General features: G+C 44.3%; 3 protein-coding genes and 1 pseudogene across 4 annotated transcripts; 2 read left to right on the forward strand and 2 right to left on the reverse strand.

Moving 5' to 3' along the window:
- The first annotated feature begins 1,726 nt into the window (after window positions 1-1,726).
- LOC120655956 lies at window positions 1,727-2,849 on the forward strand (annotated as a pseudogene).
- Window positions 2,850-3,200: 351 nt separating this feature from the next.
- Window positions 3,201-7,750, reverse strand: LOC120655955 (cysteine and histidine-rich domain-containing protein RAR1-like). 2 transcript variants are annotated; one of them, XM_039933942.1, is made up of 6 exons: window positions 7,432-7,750; window positions 6,268-6,270; window positions 6,109-6,191; window positions 4,067-4,218; window positions 3,655-3,875; window positions 3,201-3,571 (listed from the first exon to the last, which is right to left on the reverse strand). In XM_039933942.1, exons 1-6 carry the CDS (start codon window positions 7,555-7,557, stop codon window positions 3,479-3,481), a joined length of 678 nt encoding a protein of 225 aa, XP_039789876.1. In that variant the 5' UTR covers window positions 7,558-7,750; the 3' UTR covers window positions 3,201-3,478. The 2 variants fall into 2 exon arrangements, with proteins under 2 accessions (XP_039789876.1, XP_039789877.1); XM_039933943.1 differs by lacking the exon at window positions 6,268-6,270 and having other exon boundaries at window positions 7,432-7,706.
- Window positions 7,751-8,841: 1,091 nt separating this feature from the next.
- Window positions 8,842-9,860, reverse strand: LOC120653545 (uncharacterized mitochondrial protein AtMg00810-like). The gene is made up of 2 exons (XM_039931266.1): window positions 9,636-9,860; window positions 8,842-9,495 (listed from the first exon to the last, which is right to left on the reverse strand). Exons 1-2 carry the CDS (start codon window positions 9,858-9,860, stop codon window positions 8,842-8,844), a joined length of 879 nt encoding a protein of 292 aa, XP_039787200.1.
- Window positions 9,861-12,138: 2,278 nt separating this feature from the next.
- On the forward strand, window positions 12,139-17,161 carry LOC120655957 (mitochondrial fission protein ELM1-like). The gene is made up of 10 exons (XM_039933944.1): window positions 12,139-12,509; window positions 12,720-12,952; window positions 13,745-13,841; window positions 13,965-14,114; window positions 14,196-14,322; window positions 15,410-15,522; window positions 15,611-15,674; window positions 15,763-15,856; window positions 15,949-16,057; window positions 16,610-17,161. The coding sequence occupies exons 1-10, from the start codon at window positions 12,318-12,320 to the stop codon at window positions 16,706-16,708; spliced, it is 1,278 nt and encodes a 425-aa protein (XP_039789878.1). The 5' UTR covers window positions 12,139-12,317; the 3' UTR covers window positions 16,709-17,161.
- The last annotated feature ends 726 nt before the right edge of the window (window positions 17,162-17,887 follow it).

Here is a 17,887-nt window from a genome sequence, read left to right on the forward strand (position 1 = left end):
ATGCATTTTCAGAATACAAGGTGGAGAAGTATGGAAGTGCTTCTTCTGAAAATTGCTGGGACACTTCAGAATTGGATAATTCTGTGTCCTGCAAATCTGAAAGACAGTCTCTCTTCATTGGTAGAAGAACTAAGGAAGACTGCATCAAGACCTGGGAGGATTACTGGCTGAAGCGAGGTTTGTCTTTGGCGTCCCTATCCCTCTGGAAGCTTTCTGACTACAGCTGGGAACCGAAGCACATGCCAGAGGAGTTGAAAGAACTCTGTGAAGGCGAACTACTGGTGGCCGGTGCAGATGAAGCTTGATCTGCCCATCCAAGGCCAGAGGACTTGAAGAAATTTATGCGGGTGTTTTTTTGTTGGTGGCTGAGGCAGAGGATCGTGTCCTGTCCGTCCTTCTGTCGTGTTTGTTTCTTTTTTTACCGCTTGGAGCTGCTATTGCTTTTACAGTTTGTTGGGTTGCAAACTGCTTGCTGGCTGCATTGGTGGGTGCTTGAACTTGTGATGTAAACGGTTTATCGTCTCTTCAATGATTAAGACGGGGAGCTTGGCTCCTAAAGCTCTAAAAAAAATTCCATCATTCTCTCTTCTCGCCATATCAGCAAAATTTATGATATTTAATATTGTGAAATTCTTCATGAAACCCCATAAAATTGGCTTAAGGAATATGCTTCAAAGCTGGTATATGAACCATGAATGAACCAGTGTTTTTTTTTGTGTGTGTCCTCCCACGTGCCAACCCATTGGCCCCCGATGTGGTACTCAAACCATCTCCCATGTCCTGCAGCCCGCACCGTGCTGGGTGCAAATTTGTCCATGGGCCCGTTACTTCAATGAACTTTGCGGGCCTGCTTTGGGGATACCGGCCTTCCGGCGGCGGTTTATTACATTGGGCCTGAATCTCGGCTGCGTTTTTTTTAAAAAAATATAAAATTGCTGCCGTTTTGGGAGTACGCATGGTCCCTTAAAAGAAAAGAACTGCTGCTCGTAAAAAAGAGAGAAAGGGTAGGAACTGCAGAAGCATGCAACAGACTGGCAGCATGAGCTAGTACAAATCTATTCATGACGTCACGACTTGATGAGCTAGCCAGCTGGGGCACAGGCGCCCGTGGAGATGGAGGCTGACAAGTTCATTGGTTAGTGCCTGGCGGTACCAAAACCTGAGAAACGCCATACTCGTGGATGAGATGAGCAATGGAGGTTGGTTGGTGATCGTCTGATCGAGCGAAAATGCAAAGTTTCTTCATGTCTTGTTTAGATCCTAAAACACAAAATGCAAAATTTTTGTAAATCGTTTGCATAGTGTACTAAATGTAGTCATAAAATAAATTGCATTACACAAATGGACTGTAAATCGCGAGACGAATCTAATGAGCCTAACTATGACGTGATTAGACACTAAATTGCTACATTAATGCTATAGTAAACATACTCTACTGATGGATTAATTAGACTCATTAGATTCGTCTCGTAGTTTACAGACGAGATTTGTAATTAGTTTTGTGATTAGTCTACATTTAATACTTCAAATATTGAAGATTACTTTCCAAAAACGCAAAAATACAAAATGCAAAGTGATCTAAACGCAAAAATACAAAATGCAAAATGATCTAAACACACTCTCAAGCTCAAAACAAACGGGCAAACATTTGGAACTTGGAAGGTCGTCGTAGAACATCTGAGTTGCGAACCAATGCTCGTTTTTTTTTTTTTGCAGAAGCATCCCCCATGTAACCTCCTCGTACTACAAATACACCCGAGCGGCGCGCACCCGCGATAAATGAACAGAGCGCGCAGCTGACTGAGGAGCGCGCGCGCCCACACACACCCACAGGTGACTCGACGCGCCAGCGCCTTCCTCCAATCCTGCCCGAAGGCCCAAGCATCCGTCCACCAGGGGCGGCAGCGCATGGCTCCTCGCCGCGTCCTCCCCCTCGTCGGGGCGCTCCTCCTCGTTCTCGCCGCGCGGGGCGAGGCCGACGCGCCCCGCCTCCGCGGCTCCGTCGCCTGTCTCGACTGCGCCGCGGGGCACGACCTCTCAGGTACGTTACGCTACGCTACGTACGTACGCACACGCACACGCACACGCACGCACCGCTGGAGGAGGCAGACTGTGTGTGACATGCTTTTGCGTGCATTCCGTCCGTGCTCCGCACGTGTCGTGCCAGGTGTGGTGGTCGCGGTGAGATGCGGCGCCGGCGCCGGCGCGGGCATCCTCCGCGCGGCGCAGACGGACGCCCGCGGCGCGTTCGACGTGGCCATGCCTGCATGCCAGCGGCAGCGGCGCCGACGTCGTCATCCTCGGCCACGCCGTGCGCGGCGAGGATCCTCGGCGCCACGGAGCAGCTCTGCGCGCCGCGGGGGCTCGCGGTGGCGCGCGTCGTCCCGGCCCGGGCGGCTAGCCCGGCCTCCTCCTACGCGCTGGCCTCCCCCATCGCCTTCTTCGCGGCGAGGTGCCGCCCAGGTCCAGCTAGTGGTAGCAGCGGCTCTGCTGTTGCGACGACCACGAACGACGCCCCTGACCAGCAGCGGCAGCGGGATGCCCCGCGGGTGCCGCCGCCGGCACGGCCCGCGCCCCCGGAGATGCAGGCCCCGGGGGGCGCTCCCCCGCGCGCCGGAGGCAACACCAGCCCGCCGCCGTTCGGCGTGGGAGGAGGGCTGCCTCTCATCTTCTTCTTCCCGTTCATCCCCATCATCGGCATCCCCTGAATGAGTGAAGCACTACTATACCAAGATCGTATGTTACTTTACGCGCGCGTGTAGCAGCATCAAATAATGCGAACTTGCGAAGCGACCATCTGCTCCAGAATTAACGGTGCAGGAGCCCTTTCCAGTACAAATTTACTACTACGCTACCGTGCCGTTGTATCCTCATTCAGAAAATTCGTTACACGTTACCGTGGTAGACTGCACTGAGCTCCGTCACACAGATGCACGACTTAAAGAGGTGACAGAGTACAATAATCTTACGGAAGCAACAGAGATGGCATCGAAAGAAACTTCCGGTGGAGGGGAAGTGAATTTTTTTACACGGCAAATAAAGGCAAACTGGCACACACAAAATTCTATCTTCCAAATATAGATAGTCAACAACCTCCCGCTCGTGGTCCAGGTTCTGCCTGCTCAAACCACCGCACGAGTAGAGCTTCACCAACAACCAGGGTAACGGAACGAACACAACACAAAAGATGCACTGAACACTGGTCCACAACAAGCGCCACATGTCTTGCTTTTTAAACAGTTAAATAAGACCCGTCAGCTTCGAACTGATACAGTTTCAATTCAAATCAAGTAGCGAAGAAATATGGTTTCAAGTTCAGGTCCAGAGTACAAGCTCATGTAAAATTTCGGGACAATCACTATGAGCAATCTAATATGCAGCCCGTCCTCAGAGTTTTTGTCACACTTCCAAGTAAAACTCTGAAGCAAGACTGCCTCTTACATGCTGACCCGATAGCAGCCATAGGCATGGTGTGAATTCACACAGCATCAGCGTTATGCCAGCCCTTGGTGCATGGAGGTATCTCCACAAACTCATCAAACTCCTTGACATGAATATTGCAACATTTCCACTGCAATAAAAGATACACAATTTAAGGATGGCGGAAGTTGAGAAATTTACTTAGCACAAATCAACATAAAAACAGATACTTACCCCTCTCATCCTGTCATGGAAAACTGCAGGACCTGGATGGTAGTCGCACGCAGAATCATGGTTATCCTTCTCCTTGTAGGATTTACCGCATCCTTTATTTCTACATGTTCTCGGTTCATTTATATCGACCTTTTTCTTGGGAGGAGGAACCGAGGATTTTTCAACAGGTTCCTTGTTTGTATCATTGGTAGCAGCTGGTTTTTGTACCTTTGGCTGTGATCCTGGAAAGGTACAGATTGCAGACTCCATTCAGTGGGCATTTTCAATTTTGCAGTCTATGGTCACCATGATTCACCTAGTGTTAAAAGATGTTTTTTTTACTGAAGATATGCGTAGGATGGTAACTGTTAACATCCATAAATAGGAAAGTACTAAGCTAAATCTAAACAATGTTACGTAAACACAAACTCACCATGGTCAGAGCAAAAGAAACCCTGACGACACCTTGCGCAAGCATCGGCTCCTACAGTCTGCTGAGAAGACTGGACTGGTGTTGCCTTTGGACGGTTTGCAGAAACAGCTTTTGTGACTGGTTTTTCAGTCGTGTGCTTCCCTGTTGTGCATCTGCACCACGATAGCGCATATGTTCAGTTGCTTTTGGTTCTACCAAAATATATCAGGTGACTGAAGATTATATATTGTTTAGAATGAGAAAAGGCCATGATTAAAACCAGAATGAACAGCTTAAAAATACAATGTCCTTGTGGATAGCGAAAGAAAGATATCAGATCAGGCTCATTCACCAGTAAACTGGAGCCTGCCCATATTTATGGATTTACATGAGAGTAGAATAACTTTATTGAGATAACTAGACCTAGTTTGTTGTCTGCCCTATTTCTATTATGGTATTCTGCAGCTTAACCATCTTAAGTATTTTTGGTTAACTGTTGGTAACTTAAGTCACTTTAACATAACCAGCTGAAGTCAAACACTTTTTATCAATCAGCACCCACAAGTAACCTACATATCAGCTACTACCATTTAACCATCTTTAACATTAATTGTCAAATGTAGCCTAACTCTTACTTCTGTTGTTCTAACTCAACTCACAGAGCCAATGGTGATAGATAACCATTAACTCGTACTTATACTCGACAATTGACAACACCCCTTGCTGTTATGTTAGTTCTGTATTAGGTAAATGCAGCCAACTGCAGTTTCCATGTTTAAGTCAGACACCACAAATTAGATCTGAGTAGATAATCTTGATTCCAAAGCCTGACTGTATATTTACTAATATTATGGCTAATTCACAAATGCCAAACTATTAGATATGTTTTAGTGCATGTAGTGATCTTACCATATTTTTATGTTGGGTTGGTCAAGTAGCCAAAGCACTAACAAAGAGAGTTTGTGTAAACTTAGCAAATTTGTCCTGTTAATGCTAAATTATATTCAGAAGCATGACTTCATTTCTCGAGTAGCAGAATGATAATGCATTGACCAAAACAGGCATCAAAAAGCAACAATGGTCTCCATTTAACATGAAATCCACCAACACAGACTTCTTGTGAACCCAAACAACTGCAATTCTGCAAATAGGTTTTACGCTTTTTAGGCAGTACATCATGTACTTATAACTTCATAAATTATCCCCTATTTTGCTATCGCGTAAGAATTCCTTAAATTCCAAGACTACAAAAGAAAATGAGTAAAACCTGTAGGAACAGTTGCTGCTCATTGATCAAGCTATGTTTGAATACTATGTTCGCATACCATATAGCAAAAATAGCATGCAAATATAACTTGTGATGCATCAGGATGTTTAAGTAATACAGAGACAATAACATTTGCTGACATAACCATATTTTTCTCACTTGTTTGGTTTAAGACCCCGCCGATCGTCAAAGCAAATTTACGGGCGAGACTTAATACGGTAAACATAGCATCATTTAGACTATGGCCAACTTGCAGGCACACCTAATTTGGTTGAGTGGATCAGTGAACAAGCGATCTGATTTCCCAAGGATTGACCAAAAACAATGTCAGATATTTGTTGGAGTTATCAAATTAGTGTTAACAAATTATGGATTCAGACCAAAACCGCAAGCAAGTCTTCTTTGGCATTACTGTTAGCCCAAATGAAAATCGATTTCTCTCAACCAGTTGGCCCAAGGGGCACTAGGTTACATATATAGGGGCGGGAGACTTAGCCAAGTCACCTCTTTAACCCAGTCCTATCTAGGCGGCCACAGGAGGCCAGAAAATCCTACGTGTGATCCCATCGACGGTCGAGATCACCCCGTGGGGGCTATACCTAGCCATATCTAGTAATATAGATAGATACATAGATGCACATATGTGAGACTCATCTAACAATTACCAGCTCTCTGGTTTACATTGTCTGTCAACCAGAAAATGTTACTAACCATTGCCATTATACATCATACACACTATAGAATGAAGTGGCAATATTTCCAGTGCATGCCAGGAGAGAAAGAAAGGGATCCTTACCCTGGTATTGCCAAAAATAAGCTAAAATCATGGCTTCGTTGCTTGCAGCAGCTCCACTCTTTCATGCCATCGTGAAATAAAGGCTGAAATAATATATCTTAAGAAAATGGATGATGATTTATTAAACAGCAATAGCTCTCAAGCAAGGGTGAAACTTACTGCCTGCAAGAAAACAAAAGGATGGAGGAAGCTGTCAGACCACCAGTATTGAAAAAAAAAAGAAAATAAATGTTTCAACTGCCAGTGAAAGTGGAAGGAACTATTGAGCTAGTAACTATACTCTCAAATGCGCTTCATCAAAACCTAATAGCAGGGTTCAAGTTCGTCAGGTCTGAAAAGCAGGATGCATGTATAACAGTACAAGTTCCCAAATATATGATTAGCTATTTGCACGAGTTTTTACTGTGCCAAAAACCTTATTGCCACTAATACTCCATAGGCACTTTCAATTGCAGCAGCAAGCAGTGTGACGAATGTGTCAACATCACACAAATACTGTGGCTGTGGTTGTCTGGTTGAGCATTTTAATCTGAATAAAGCAATAAGAGGCAGTTCCTACAGGAACAGGTAGCTATTCTTTTCCCAATCTTTCAGTCTTTTTTATTTACTTCTAACAAAGTAGAACTATGTACAATAAACATTACAGATTTACAGCAGCTGTAAGAAAGGTGCTGCGACTATGTTTATTCCACTTGAACATTTTACACAACTGTTGTGCAGCATTGCAATTAATATAAACCACAAGAAGGAAAAACAAGGCGCCTGGTCAGCAGAAAAACTTAAAAGTATATTTCTATCATATCATGGATTATCTCTTTCTACCATTTGCTAGTGAAGAAACTCCCCTACCCCTTTTACTCAATAATCAACATTGGCCCGTCTCCCATAGAACAAAAAATCATCCCCACCCATGGTCACACACAATGCTAAGGCTCTCATCAACAGACAACAACATGTAACTTCCTAAGTACCACACCTCAATCGTGAATACAGTATTTCCCAGTATCGTGCTTCCAACTAGCAAAACTCTTGTTGAATCACATCGATGAACCATTATTCATTGGAAGCTTCCCAGTTCCGCAAATAGCTGCCGAACTCTTATCCTAATTCGCCCCGCCACAACCTAAACCTTAGCACACGAATCCCCTGCTCCCTGAGGCAAGACTGAAGAACCTAGCCTAGGGGACGGAACTGCAGGGCCGGCCGCACGAGGTCGGGAAGGTGCCTACCTCCATCGATTTGAGGTTCGAAACAGTGGAAATTTTTTACGAGCTTACGGGGGTTTGGGGGCGAAGGGGAGAGAACAGATGGGGCAGGGCTTACGGAGGGGTGGTACTGGCAGGAGCCCTCAGGGTTGTTGTCGTCGGTGAACATGGCGTCGCAGCCGATCCGCTGGCACCGCACCGGCGTGGCGGCGGCGCTCTTCGCCGCCTCGGTCGTCGTCGACATCGCCGGTGCCCCCTCCGCCGCCTCCCTCTGTGCTCGCTCTGGAAAAGTCGAAAGATCTCCGCTCGCTCTAGACCCTGCCGCACCGCCCGGCCCACGGAAGGAATAAAACGAGGGGCAGCCAGGCAAGGTCGTCGGCCCGCAAACGGATCTGAATACGAATTCAACGCTATACGATTGTACGACTCGAATCTGAACTCATTTTGGCTGAAGGAGGTGGTGTTTCCATGGATACACCAGTGATCCATAAAATTATAGACATCCATGCCGACAAATTATTGTTGATATTTAAAATAGCTGAAGGTCCGCTAAACAAAACTTTTTCTTTATGTGTCCACCTTCAACTTGAGAGCATGTTTGTGTGCTAAAATTCCATCATAAAATTAGTGAGCAACTCCTTAATGTAATTCATGTGGCGAGGTCAATGTTACACCATTCATCATCTTTGGTGCTAACTAGCGAGTCACTTTTGCACATTACGTCATGTAACTTAAAAAGTTCTTTTTTACTCGTTTAAACATTTATGATGTGTACTCATTCATCATTCATGGCGTTATTGATCTTGTAATTTTTGTACATCTTGGTCGCAAAATTTAGGAACTGATCATTTTACTCATCATGGACACATTTATGTTGCATGCACCATCGAAATTTGGCATTTGGTATTGGGAAGAAAATGTGACATTTGGTAACCATTTGTGGTAATAAATACGCCATGCTATACATTATTGATGAAGAATAGAGAATGATCAAGCCTCAGTACATTCATTCATGCTCATCGGATATATACAGCCAGGAATCCTAACTGACAGGCGCGAATAGCGCGTCGTGCGCGCGATGACCGCGTCCAGAGCGAACGGTGACCACGTCCAGAGCTGGACCGTGATGTGCGCAGCCTGAAGACTAGGAGAGACAGTTACAACAGCACACAACAGCACAATCGTCACAAACACCCCCCCTCAGTCTTGGCGTTCGGCGTGCCAACGCAGAGACTGCTCCCGAAGTCGTTGAACATTGACGAGCTGAGTCCCTTGGTGAAGATATCCGCGAACTGATGTGTTGTGGGCACATGAAGAACATGCAGTTCGCCAATGGCTACCTTCTCACGAACAAAGTGGATGTCGAGTTCGATGTGTTTTGTGCGTCGATGATGTACTGGATTCCTGGACATGTACACCGAGGAGACGTTGTCGCAGTAGGCCACTGTTGCCTGAGAGATACCGCAGTGGAGCTCGTCAAGAAGATACCGCAACCAGGAGCACTCGGCCACGACGTTGGCGTCGCCCCTTACTCGGCCTCCGCGCTCGACCGGGAAATGGTGTTCTGGCGTTTGGAGGACCACGAGACAAGAGTGTCGCCAAGGTAGATGCAGAAGCCTGATGTAGAGCGCCTCGTGTCGGGGCATCCTGCCCAGTCGGCATCTGAGTACACCGTGAGCGACGTCGGCTTGGTGGCGTGCAGATGAAGACCGAAGTGCAGTGTGCCCTTGACGTAGCGCAGTATGCGTTTAAGCATGGAGGGATGAGTGTCGCGTGGCGCGTGCATGTGTAAGCACACCTGCTGGACGACGTAGGCGAGATCAGGCCGTGAGAGCGTCAGGTACTGCAGCGCTCCGGCCATGCTGCGGTACCAGGACGGGTCGGCGATCAGGGAGACATCGGACGACGACGCCTTCGGGTTGGTGTCGGATGGCGTCGCAACCGGCTTGCAGGAGGTCATCCCGGCACGCTGAAGGAGTTCGTCGGCATACTTTGCTTGGATGAGGAAGAAGCCAGTGGCAGACCGCTGAACCTCAAGGCCGAGGAAGTAGCGAACAGACCCCATGTCCTTGATGGCGAATGTTGTACGCAGCTGGGCGACAACATGTTGTAGTAGGGACGTTGATGATGCAGAGAGGATCATGTCATCGACGTAGAGAAGGAGATACGCCATGTCCGTGCCCTGTCGAAAGACAAACAATGAGGAGTCAGAGCGGGATTGCACGAAGCCGATCGAAGTGACGTAGGCGACGAAGCGGTTGAACCAGGCGCGCGGTGCTTGACAGAGGCCATACAACGAGTGTGAGAGGAGGCAGACGTCACTGGGACGATCTGGGAGCGGATGTTCACCGTCTGGATGACGGCGGCCGATGCTGGCTGGGGAGGCGCGGCGTCGGAGAACTCATCAGAGGAAGCAGAAGAGGCGGAGGAGAGAGCAGGCGAATGGGCCATGGCAGCAGAGGTGGTGGCGAACGGATTAGACAGGGTGGATCCGTCGGTCACTGATACCATGAAGAGTAGAGAATGATCAAGCCTCAGTACATTCATTCATGCTCATCGGATATGTACAGCCGGGAATCCTAACTGACAGGTGCGAGTAGCGCGTCGTGCGTGTGGTGACCGCGTCTAGAGCGGACGGTGACCACGTCTAGAGCTGGATCGTGATGTGCGCAGCCTGAAGACTAGGAGTGACAGTTACAACAGCACACAACAGCACAATCGTCACAAACAATTGATTTTTTTCACAAGTTTTTAAAATAACATCTTCTCTTTATTTTCTCAATTCCAACAATCATTTCTTCTTTATTCTCTGCTCAGTTACCTCATTACCATTTGTCTAGTTTGTTCTTCTAACCGATTTACCACACACTATATGGTCAAACCACTAGTGCCATTAGTCAACATTCAAGGATCGACATGACCATACCCACTAAGGCCAGTCTCAGTGCAAGTTTCATTGCATAGTTTCCAAAAACAGAGAACTAGGTAATCATACCATGTGGGTTCCTCTCATCCCATGAAACTCCCTCTCCTCTCTTCTCATAATGATCATACTAAGTCATAAAAAATGTTGATGTTGCATATAAAATTTAATGCATGAAACTCTCTATGAAACTCCCACTAGACTGAACTAATGATGGTGCCAACTACCAACGAACAATAGAGAGAAATAACACCATTTTTGCGAGAGCTGAAGAGCACAATCTAATGATAAGATGGTTGATGGTTTAAGCCATCTTCAATGGTAAATTTCATTTCACTATTTGAAATTGTGCCATATTATTTAGAGCATCATTATTTGATGAATGAGATAACACTCTAATGCAAGATTTCATTTTTATTATTTTTCATAGTATTTAATTCATGCATGCCATGAAATTTTTTAATTGGATGCGAGATTGAATGAAATTAAACTTTAGCTCTCAATGGACATGTGGAAGAGTTCAAATTGTTGTAAACTGTGTGAAACGGGCTTCATACTTCAATCTAGATGAACCTCATATCCTCTCTCTCTCTCAAGCTCTTTGTCATGTCATCGATTTTGCTAATATGTCACCTCATTTAAAGAAAATGAAATCCCACAGAGAAGAGCTACTTGATGATAGCATATTTGGACCTGGAATAAAAACACAGGAAAGAGGAAAACACAAAGAAATAGAATGCAGCAAAAAGCGAGAAAAACTACATGATTTATTAAAAACATAAGAATGAAAGAAGTGCATTGTTTGGATCAATGGGAGATTAGTATACTAGGATTTGTTCATTGCAGCAATCATTAGTTACTAAAAAATATGTTTCGCAAAAAAAAAGTTACTAAAAAATAGTACTTTATTACTCTGTCAGGACCAATAGGAGAGCAACAGTGAGAAACTGTGTTATTGATAGGAGCCACTGAGAAAAAATTCTTTCCTTTAGCTTTCACTTGATCAGTTTTCCCCTATGAAACATGAATGAGAGAAACTCTTTCCTTAGGAATGGAAATAACGATTCCTTTAATCCAAACAGCAACATTGCAAAACTTTCTATAGGAATCGAAAACTGTATTTTCCCCCTTTGGTTTTCCATCAATCAACAGGAAACCTTGAATGGTTTTAGTGTCACAAGAAGTTCAAAAGACGAGGAAAGAACACTAATTGAAAGAAGAGTTAAGAAGCATCAGTAAATTTTCCTCCTCTTCTAAAAATAAAACTTTTTTTGGACGGATCAAATAAACTCAACTTGATGGCAGTTTGGAATTTCCATCTCTTACATCTTGTAGTGCAAGAAAGAAAGGGAGCGGGGAGCCACACTGCCTGGAACACGAGAGAGCCACACACGCTGTAGGTTGAAAACGGACGGAAATATTCCTGTTCTGACCCATTTCGTTTTCTATTTTTGTCCGCCCGTTTTCGTAATTGTGGGATTCTGTTTCCGTATTTACGGAAGTAGAAATAAAGTTTCCTTGTCCGTTTCCGAGGAATCCCGTTTTTACATGAAATTGACCCGCATTTATTCCGTTTTTCATCCCGTTTTTAATCTACATAAGATATGTCTAAAAATTAATATGTACAAAAACATACCAATCACTAAGTATGCATGTTAACATGTTAACACATGAATATTGGACTAATAACTTCGTATGTGTATATTATTTTGTGACTTTGTTAATGTATACTCGAGAATATTTGATCGCGTTATTCTTTCTGGCTCAACGTCCGTATTGGCTCGTTTCCGTACTTCCGCGTAATCCAATCTCATTTCTATACCCGTATTTTCCGAATTCGATTCTGTTTCCGTCAAAAAATATAGAAATAGAAGTAGAAATGAGATTTTTCCGTGGTTTCCGTCCATTTTCATCCCTGCACAGGCACGCCGCCTTCTGGAGACCGGTTGGAGTTCAGAGCTTCCAGACACAGAAACCTCCAACTCGAACCCCCCTCCATCGCATCCAACCCTCCGGCCTCCCCGCGAATTCTTCCCTCCCCTTTCGCCGCGAATCCAACCGCCCCGCAAAACCCTAGGCCGATGCGGCCGATCCGGCTGCCCGAGCCACCGGGCGTCGACGGCATGGAGACGCCCGAGATCTTCTCCGGCGGCGGCGCCGCCGCCACCGTCGTCCGCCGCGCCGTCCTCATCGGCAACGGCTCCCCCGGCGCCGAGAACCAGTGCCTCGGCCTCGCCCGCGCCCTCGGCCTCGCCGACAACCTCACCCTCTACGTCAGTTCCCCTTCCGTGCCCTCTCGTTTACTCCTCCCAGACTCCCAGCACCCACCATTTCTGTTCTGCGCATTTTCCTGTTCTGCTGTCGAGACGTGCTGGCAGGAGTGGCTGCTCTATTCCGATTGCTCGTGTAGCCGCGTTGGGCCGTTGCAAAATCTAGTACTTTTTTTGTGTTAATTTTGCTCTTGGGGCTTGCTTGGCTTGCAGCGTGTCACGAGGCCGAGGGGAGGGATCAACGAGTGGCTGCACTTTGTCCCCATTTCCCTGCACAAGTTTATAGACCAAGTGCTCAGGCAGTTCTTCCGCAACACGAGGTTCGCAATAGTGGTTCAGGGGAGGAAGCCCTATCGTGTTCCGAATGCCGGTTCTGTCGGGTTGTCCACTGTTCTGGAAGCTGACGTCAAGAAGATTGTGACTCTGGCTCGTGATACATATGAGAAGTAAGTCCCAATTGCTGTTGTATCTTTGATCCATTGCTTCCTTCTATGAACTTGTACTGCAGGCAGTCTTTCTTCTTTAAACAGTTGCTCATGTTAAGGCTCACCGAAATAATTGACCAATTCATGAGTTTTTGCCCCATTGGAATTAGTATGATTGCCAATTAGAAGCTACCCCAACTCGCTTGGGACAAAAGGTCTTGTGCCTGAACTGTGACCTTTTGTGTCTTTTGGGTTTCATCTCTAGCCTACCCCAACTCGCTTGGGACAAAAGGCTATGTTGTTGTTGCTGTTGCTGCTGCCAATTAGAAGCTACAACAAACTGGAATCCCAGAAATTACCTTATTTATTGCATCACAATGTCCTTTTTGGCATATCGACTTATTTGTTGTCTTTGGATCTGCTGATGTATTGTGATCTTTGGTACCTTGACATATATGTAATGCACACACGTTTTGTCCATAAATAAGTATGCGCATTTTGCTTCAAGTAAAGGACATGTTGTATGAGGAAATCTTGTTTATGATCATTTGAATGACATTCATTTGGTTCATCAATTTTTTTGTCACAAACAACTTAATTGTATAACTCAATGTTCATTTTCTCCATGGCTGTAACGCATATCCCTGGCAGTGTGAGCCCCATAGAAAATTTAAGTTCTTGCTTGAACATGTTCCTTGCTTGTTGGTCGGTTTGTCAAGTTTTGTAATGTTCTCAGATTAGGCAGTCCTACTAGCTTCCAAACATTATGATAAGACGTGGACATGACATCATGACAATTAATTCTTATTCCAGGGAAGGTCCAACATTAGTTGTTGCGTGTGGCTGGGACACCATATCATATTCAAGCTTGATAAAGGAAGTAGCTTCAGATAATGTGTTTGTCATTCAGGTAGTATTCGAATCTAATAATCTGACTTTCACTGTTATCTGTTAATACAGTAGATCACAAAATAAATCTACTCTGTCTTGAAATTTTTTATCTAATTCTTGTATTGTGCTGCTTCGATATCAGATCCAGCACCCCAGGTCTCGCCTTGATAGGTTTGATTTGGTGGTGACTCCTCGCCATGATTACTATGTTTTAACTGCTAGTGGACAACAAGAAGTTCCACGCCTATTCCGGAGATGGATTACTCCGCAGGAACCACCTGGGAGCAATGTGGTATGCTGTTTTCTCATTACTTGCATGGTTAAAATAGCTTGCACATTGGTGGCGTGCTAATTCTGAACTTTGAATGTTCAGGTGCTTACTGTTGGTGCACTACACCAAGCTGATTCTGCTGCGCTACGGCTTGCTGCTATAGCCTGGCATGATGAGCTTGCCCCTTTGCCTAAGCCTTTGCTTGTTGTCAACATCGGTGGACCCACAAGTAACACTCTGGCTCCTGCAACTGTTTTACATATATTAGTCCTGTTTTGACTTAGATGCAGAGTAAATCTAGAAGTGATGCCAGTTGTTGTACTCAAATAGGGATACCGTTGGTTGTGGCCTGACTAATGCATATTTGCATTTAATGAGTGACTTTGTTATTTCTTTTACTGGTCAGAGGCCTTTTTCTTCATTTTGGGATCACCTATGATACGCTTGTTCTGTAATCTGATGATCCTAACAAAGATTTGATCTCTTGACTCCTAGTGTATTACTATGCTAAATTATTATTAGACCGGCAACAAATAAGGGTGCAAATATGGAAGATGATCCTTTTGGGTTGCAACATTAATGTGATGTTTAGTTTAGTTCAGTGATTCAAATATTCCATACATTCATGCTACTGGACTTCATTTCACAAAAACTTGCAAAATTAATGTGACGAAGTTCATTGATTCAGAAATTCCATACATTTATGATACTGGAAAAACAATTTGAGGTCCCACATGTTTGTTCTATATCCAATTCACTCAATAAACCCATTGCCCATCCATCCAAATAGTTATTTTCCAGTGATAAGAGGGCTTAACAAGTTGCTCCAATTTGAGGCAAGGTCAGTCTATTCACCACATCCGATGGAATTAATAGCAGAAACAAGAATAGGGCTTTCACTAGCTGGAAGAAAATTTCTCTTAATATTGTTGTTTCATTGATTACATAAACCACGGTTCAGGGTCTTCGCACACTACTTTTCCTTCCAGATTCCATAGCAAAGCCATAGGCCATATCCAAGTCAACTCAGGCCAATAAATCCAGGGCATAGTTTCCGCTGTAGTGAATCTGGTAGCTAGAATAGAAAATAATGCATTGCCATTTTCTGCACGTGTCTATGTTGGAGGAGTTCAATGTCAACTATCTTGGAGGAGTTTTCCCTTTTCTGACTTGCATACCTATTGGCCTTCAAGCATTTCTCTTTTTTTTCTTCTCATCTAATTCTTTGGATTTCGTTTCAAAATGATATGCTGATTGCTTTTTCATACTCAGATGCATGATAATCTTTTTAATGTGTTCCGTCTTTCAATGTTCAGGGAATTGCAAATATGGTGTAGACCTTGCCAAACAGCTCATAAGTTCTCTGTATAATGTGCTAGATAGCTGTGGGAGTGTCAGAATATCATTCTCTCGGAGAACACCGTGGAAGGTAGGATATTTGCCAGTTTTTCTTGATATCTGGCAGTTTTATTATAGTATAAGTGGGTAAGCTTGACACTTTAATTGTCTCCCGGCAGGTCACTGATATTGTATTTAAAGAATTTGCTGGACATCCAAAGGTCTATATTTGGGATGGTGAAGGTAGACCAGAATACTAGCACTATCCTGTTCAGTGTTTATACTTTTTGCTCAAATTGTTAAACTTGTGACTCTCACTCTCTTTGTGCAGAACCTAACCCTCACATGGGACATCTTGCATGGGCTGATGCTTTTGTTATAACAGCAGACTCGATAAGTATGTTAAGTGAGGCATGCAGCACAGGGTAAGCTGTCTATTTATTTGAACAACTTGCAAGTTGTAACACTTTTGTCAAGTTTCATGAGTGTGACAAGCTTCAAATCATAATTACTACAGGAAACCTGTTTATGTTATTGGGGCCGAGCATTGTAAATGGAAGTTTTCAGCATTTCACAAGACTCTGAGGGAGCGAGGGGTTGTCCGTCCATTCACTGGATTGGAAGATGTAAGTTTGTTAATATTGTTACAAATGAAAAATGATAATCTGTCTTGTGTGCCCACTCGATAATGTAAGCATATTCTGTTTGATTATTATCAATTTTGATATCAACTACAAAATGCTGAACATTGTTTTGCACTCAATATACATACTTAATTGCATCTCAGCTCAAAGAGTTTATCTGCACAACTATGGCAGGGCGAATGGTGTATATTTACACTCACCACCAGTTATAGGTCCTGTTATGATTTCATCAAAATACATCAGAACTGTCTAGAGCTCTCTAGTCAGTGCATAAATTGTGCTGGATGGGAATTACGAATTCTACAGCACATTAGTTCCTGTTGTTTTGCATCATGTAGCTTGCACCACCATATAAAAGATCTTAGTAGATATACCTATGCTGGTAGAAAGATCAAAATCAACAGAAGCTAATCTGTTTTATTGAAGTGCCAACCTGACTACCTATGACAGCTAGGAGTTCATTTATTTTATTTAGTCTCGAAGCTTAAATGGTTGTACTTTCTCAGCTATATCACTGCTCTTTTTTCCTTGTAGATTTCAAATAGCTGGAGCTACGCCCCCCTAAATGACGCCATTGAAGTAGCTACTCGTGTGCGTGAAGTGATTGCAGAACGAGGGTGGACAGTGCGATGATAGTGATCACAAGTAGCACTGTATTATTCTGTCAACTTCTCTTCAGCCTCTGGATATAGGGATCCTGGATATATATATATGGTAAATTATACAGTTTGGTTAACATCACATGGATTCGCTTTATGTCGTGGAGGAAGAATAATATAGCCAGGGAATGGCCTGTACAAAAGCTGACCTCTTTTTGGTGGTATACCCCAATTTTTGGATGAGTGCACAGCTTCCGGGAGATGTTTTTGGTTTGGCAACTGGCAATGCGTTGCCTCATGTAAATTTGACGCTGCTGGAAAGAATTGGAGTAGGTAGAGTTGGGAATATGTGAAAACTTGAACTTGCCACAGCGTGTTTGATTCTTTTGACTTTGCCCTGTTTGGTTGATTTTTTGTATCATGAAACATGTATCAGCTTTTGTTATGAAACTGATGCTATCGTTGACTTTTTTTTTAAAAAAACTAATGACTGGGTTTCACTGTTGCCTATATTCATGGTGGTTGGGACTTGAATGTATTGGGCTTCAATTGCATTCTGGAAACGCTCCACGCCCATCATCAGGCTGCTTGTCTGCGCAATAATAATCTGGAGATGCACAGTCTGAGCTCGTAACTTCTCGCTAATAACACCAGTGCACATATGACCTCCGTGAGGTGTACCTCCAATCCTTTTTAATTTAAATCACCAATTTGCACTTCTATGATCCGCTTGCTCTTCACTGATGAAACTAACGTTCATGCGAGGCCGAGGCCGAAGCTGAGGGAGACTCTGTGATGATCAGATTGAGAGTTTCTGCACCGGTCAGGAGCGAGGACCTAGGGGGTTGTCTTCGCAATGCTTTGGATACACTGATCTGTGCACGTTTCCCTTCGAACGAGTATCCCACGGCGGAATATAGTACCTGCACGTCGACTGCATCAGGAGATCGAAACGGCACTTTGACAATGATGCTGAATTGACTGTGCGATCCCTTTCAGGCTTGCAAATTAAATTTGCAAAAATCAAACAAATAAGGTCAGTTCTTGCGGCTGACGCTCTTTGTTACAATATTGAGGTGCAAAAAGGATGCAGTCAGGTGAAACAATCTTCGCATTTTTGAACTAGTCTGTTCATCCAACACGACGTATATTACTTCGTTACCGACAATTTATGTTTGGTCCACGTTTTTTTTTGTACCATGGACTTGGTAGT

This window comes from Panicum virgatum, chromosome 1N (genome assembly GCF_016808335.1).
Source record: "Panicum virgatum strain AP13 chromosome 1N, P.virgatum_v5, whole genome shotgun sequence".
Taxonomy (NCBI): Eukaryota; Viridiplantae; Streptophyta; class Magnoliopsida; order Poales; family Poaceae; genus Panicum; species Panicum virgatum.

Bases quoted from the DNA above. Each gene is read 5' to 3' on its own strand.
- LOC120655955 (XM_039933942.1), bottom strand. From the start codon at position 7,557: ATGTCGACGACGACCGAGGCGGCGAAGAGCGCCGCCGCCACGCCGGTG. The intron at 4,219-6,108 runs GTAAGGATCCCT...ATCGTGGTGCAG, and splicing joins TTATTTTTGGCAATACCAGG to ATGCACAACAGGGAAGCACA. The intron at 3,876-4,066 runs GTGAGTTTGTGT...GTACCTTTCCAG, and splicing joins TTTCTTTTGCTCTGACCATG to GATCACAGCCAAAGGTACAA.
- LOC120653545 (XM_039931266.1), bottom strand. From the start codon at position 9,860: ATGAATGTACTGAGGCTTGATCATTCTCTACTCTTCATGGTATCAGTG. The intron at 9,496-9,635 runs GTGACGTCTGCC...GTCTTTCGACAG, and splicing joins TCCGCTCCCAGATCGTCCCA to GGCACGGACATGGCGTATCT.
- LOC120655957 (XM_039933944.1), top strand. From the start codon at position 12,318: ATGCGGCCGATCCGGCTGCCCGAGCCACCGGGCGTCGACGGCATGGAG. The intron at 15,675-15,762 runs GTAGACCAGAAT...CTCTTTGTGCAG, and splicing joins CTATATTTGGGATGGTGAAG to AACCTAACCCTCACATGGGA. The intron at 16,058-16,609 runs GTAAGTTTGTTA...TTTTCCTTGTAG, and splicing joins CATTCACTGGATTGGAAGAT to ATTTCAAATAGCTGGAGCTA.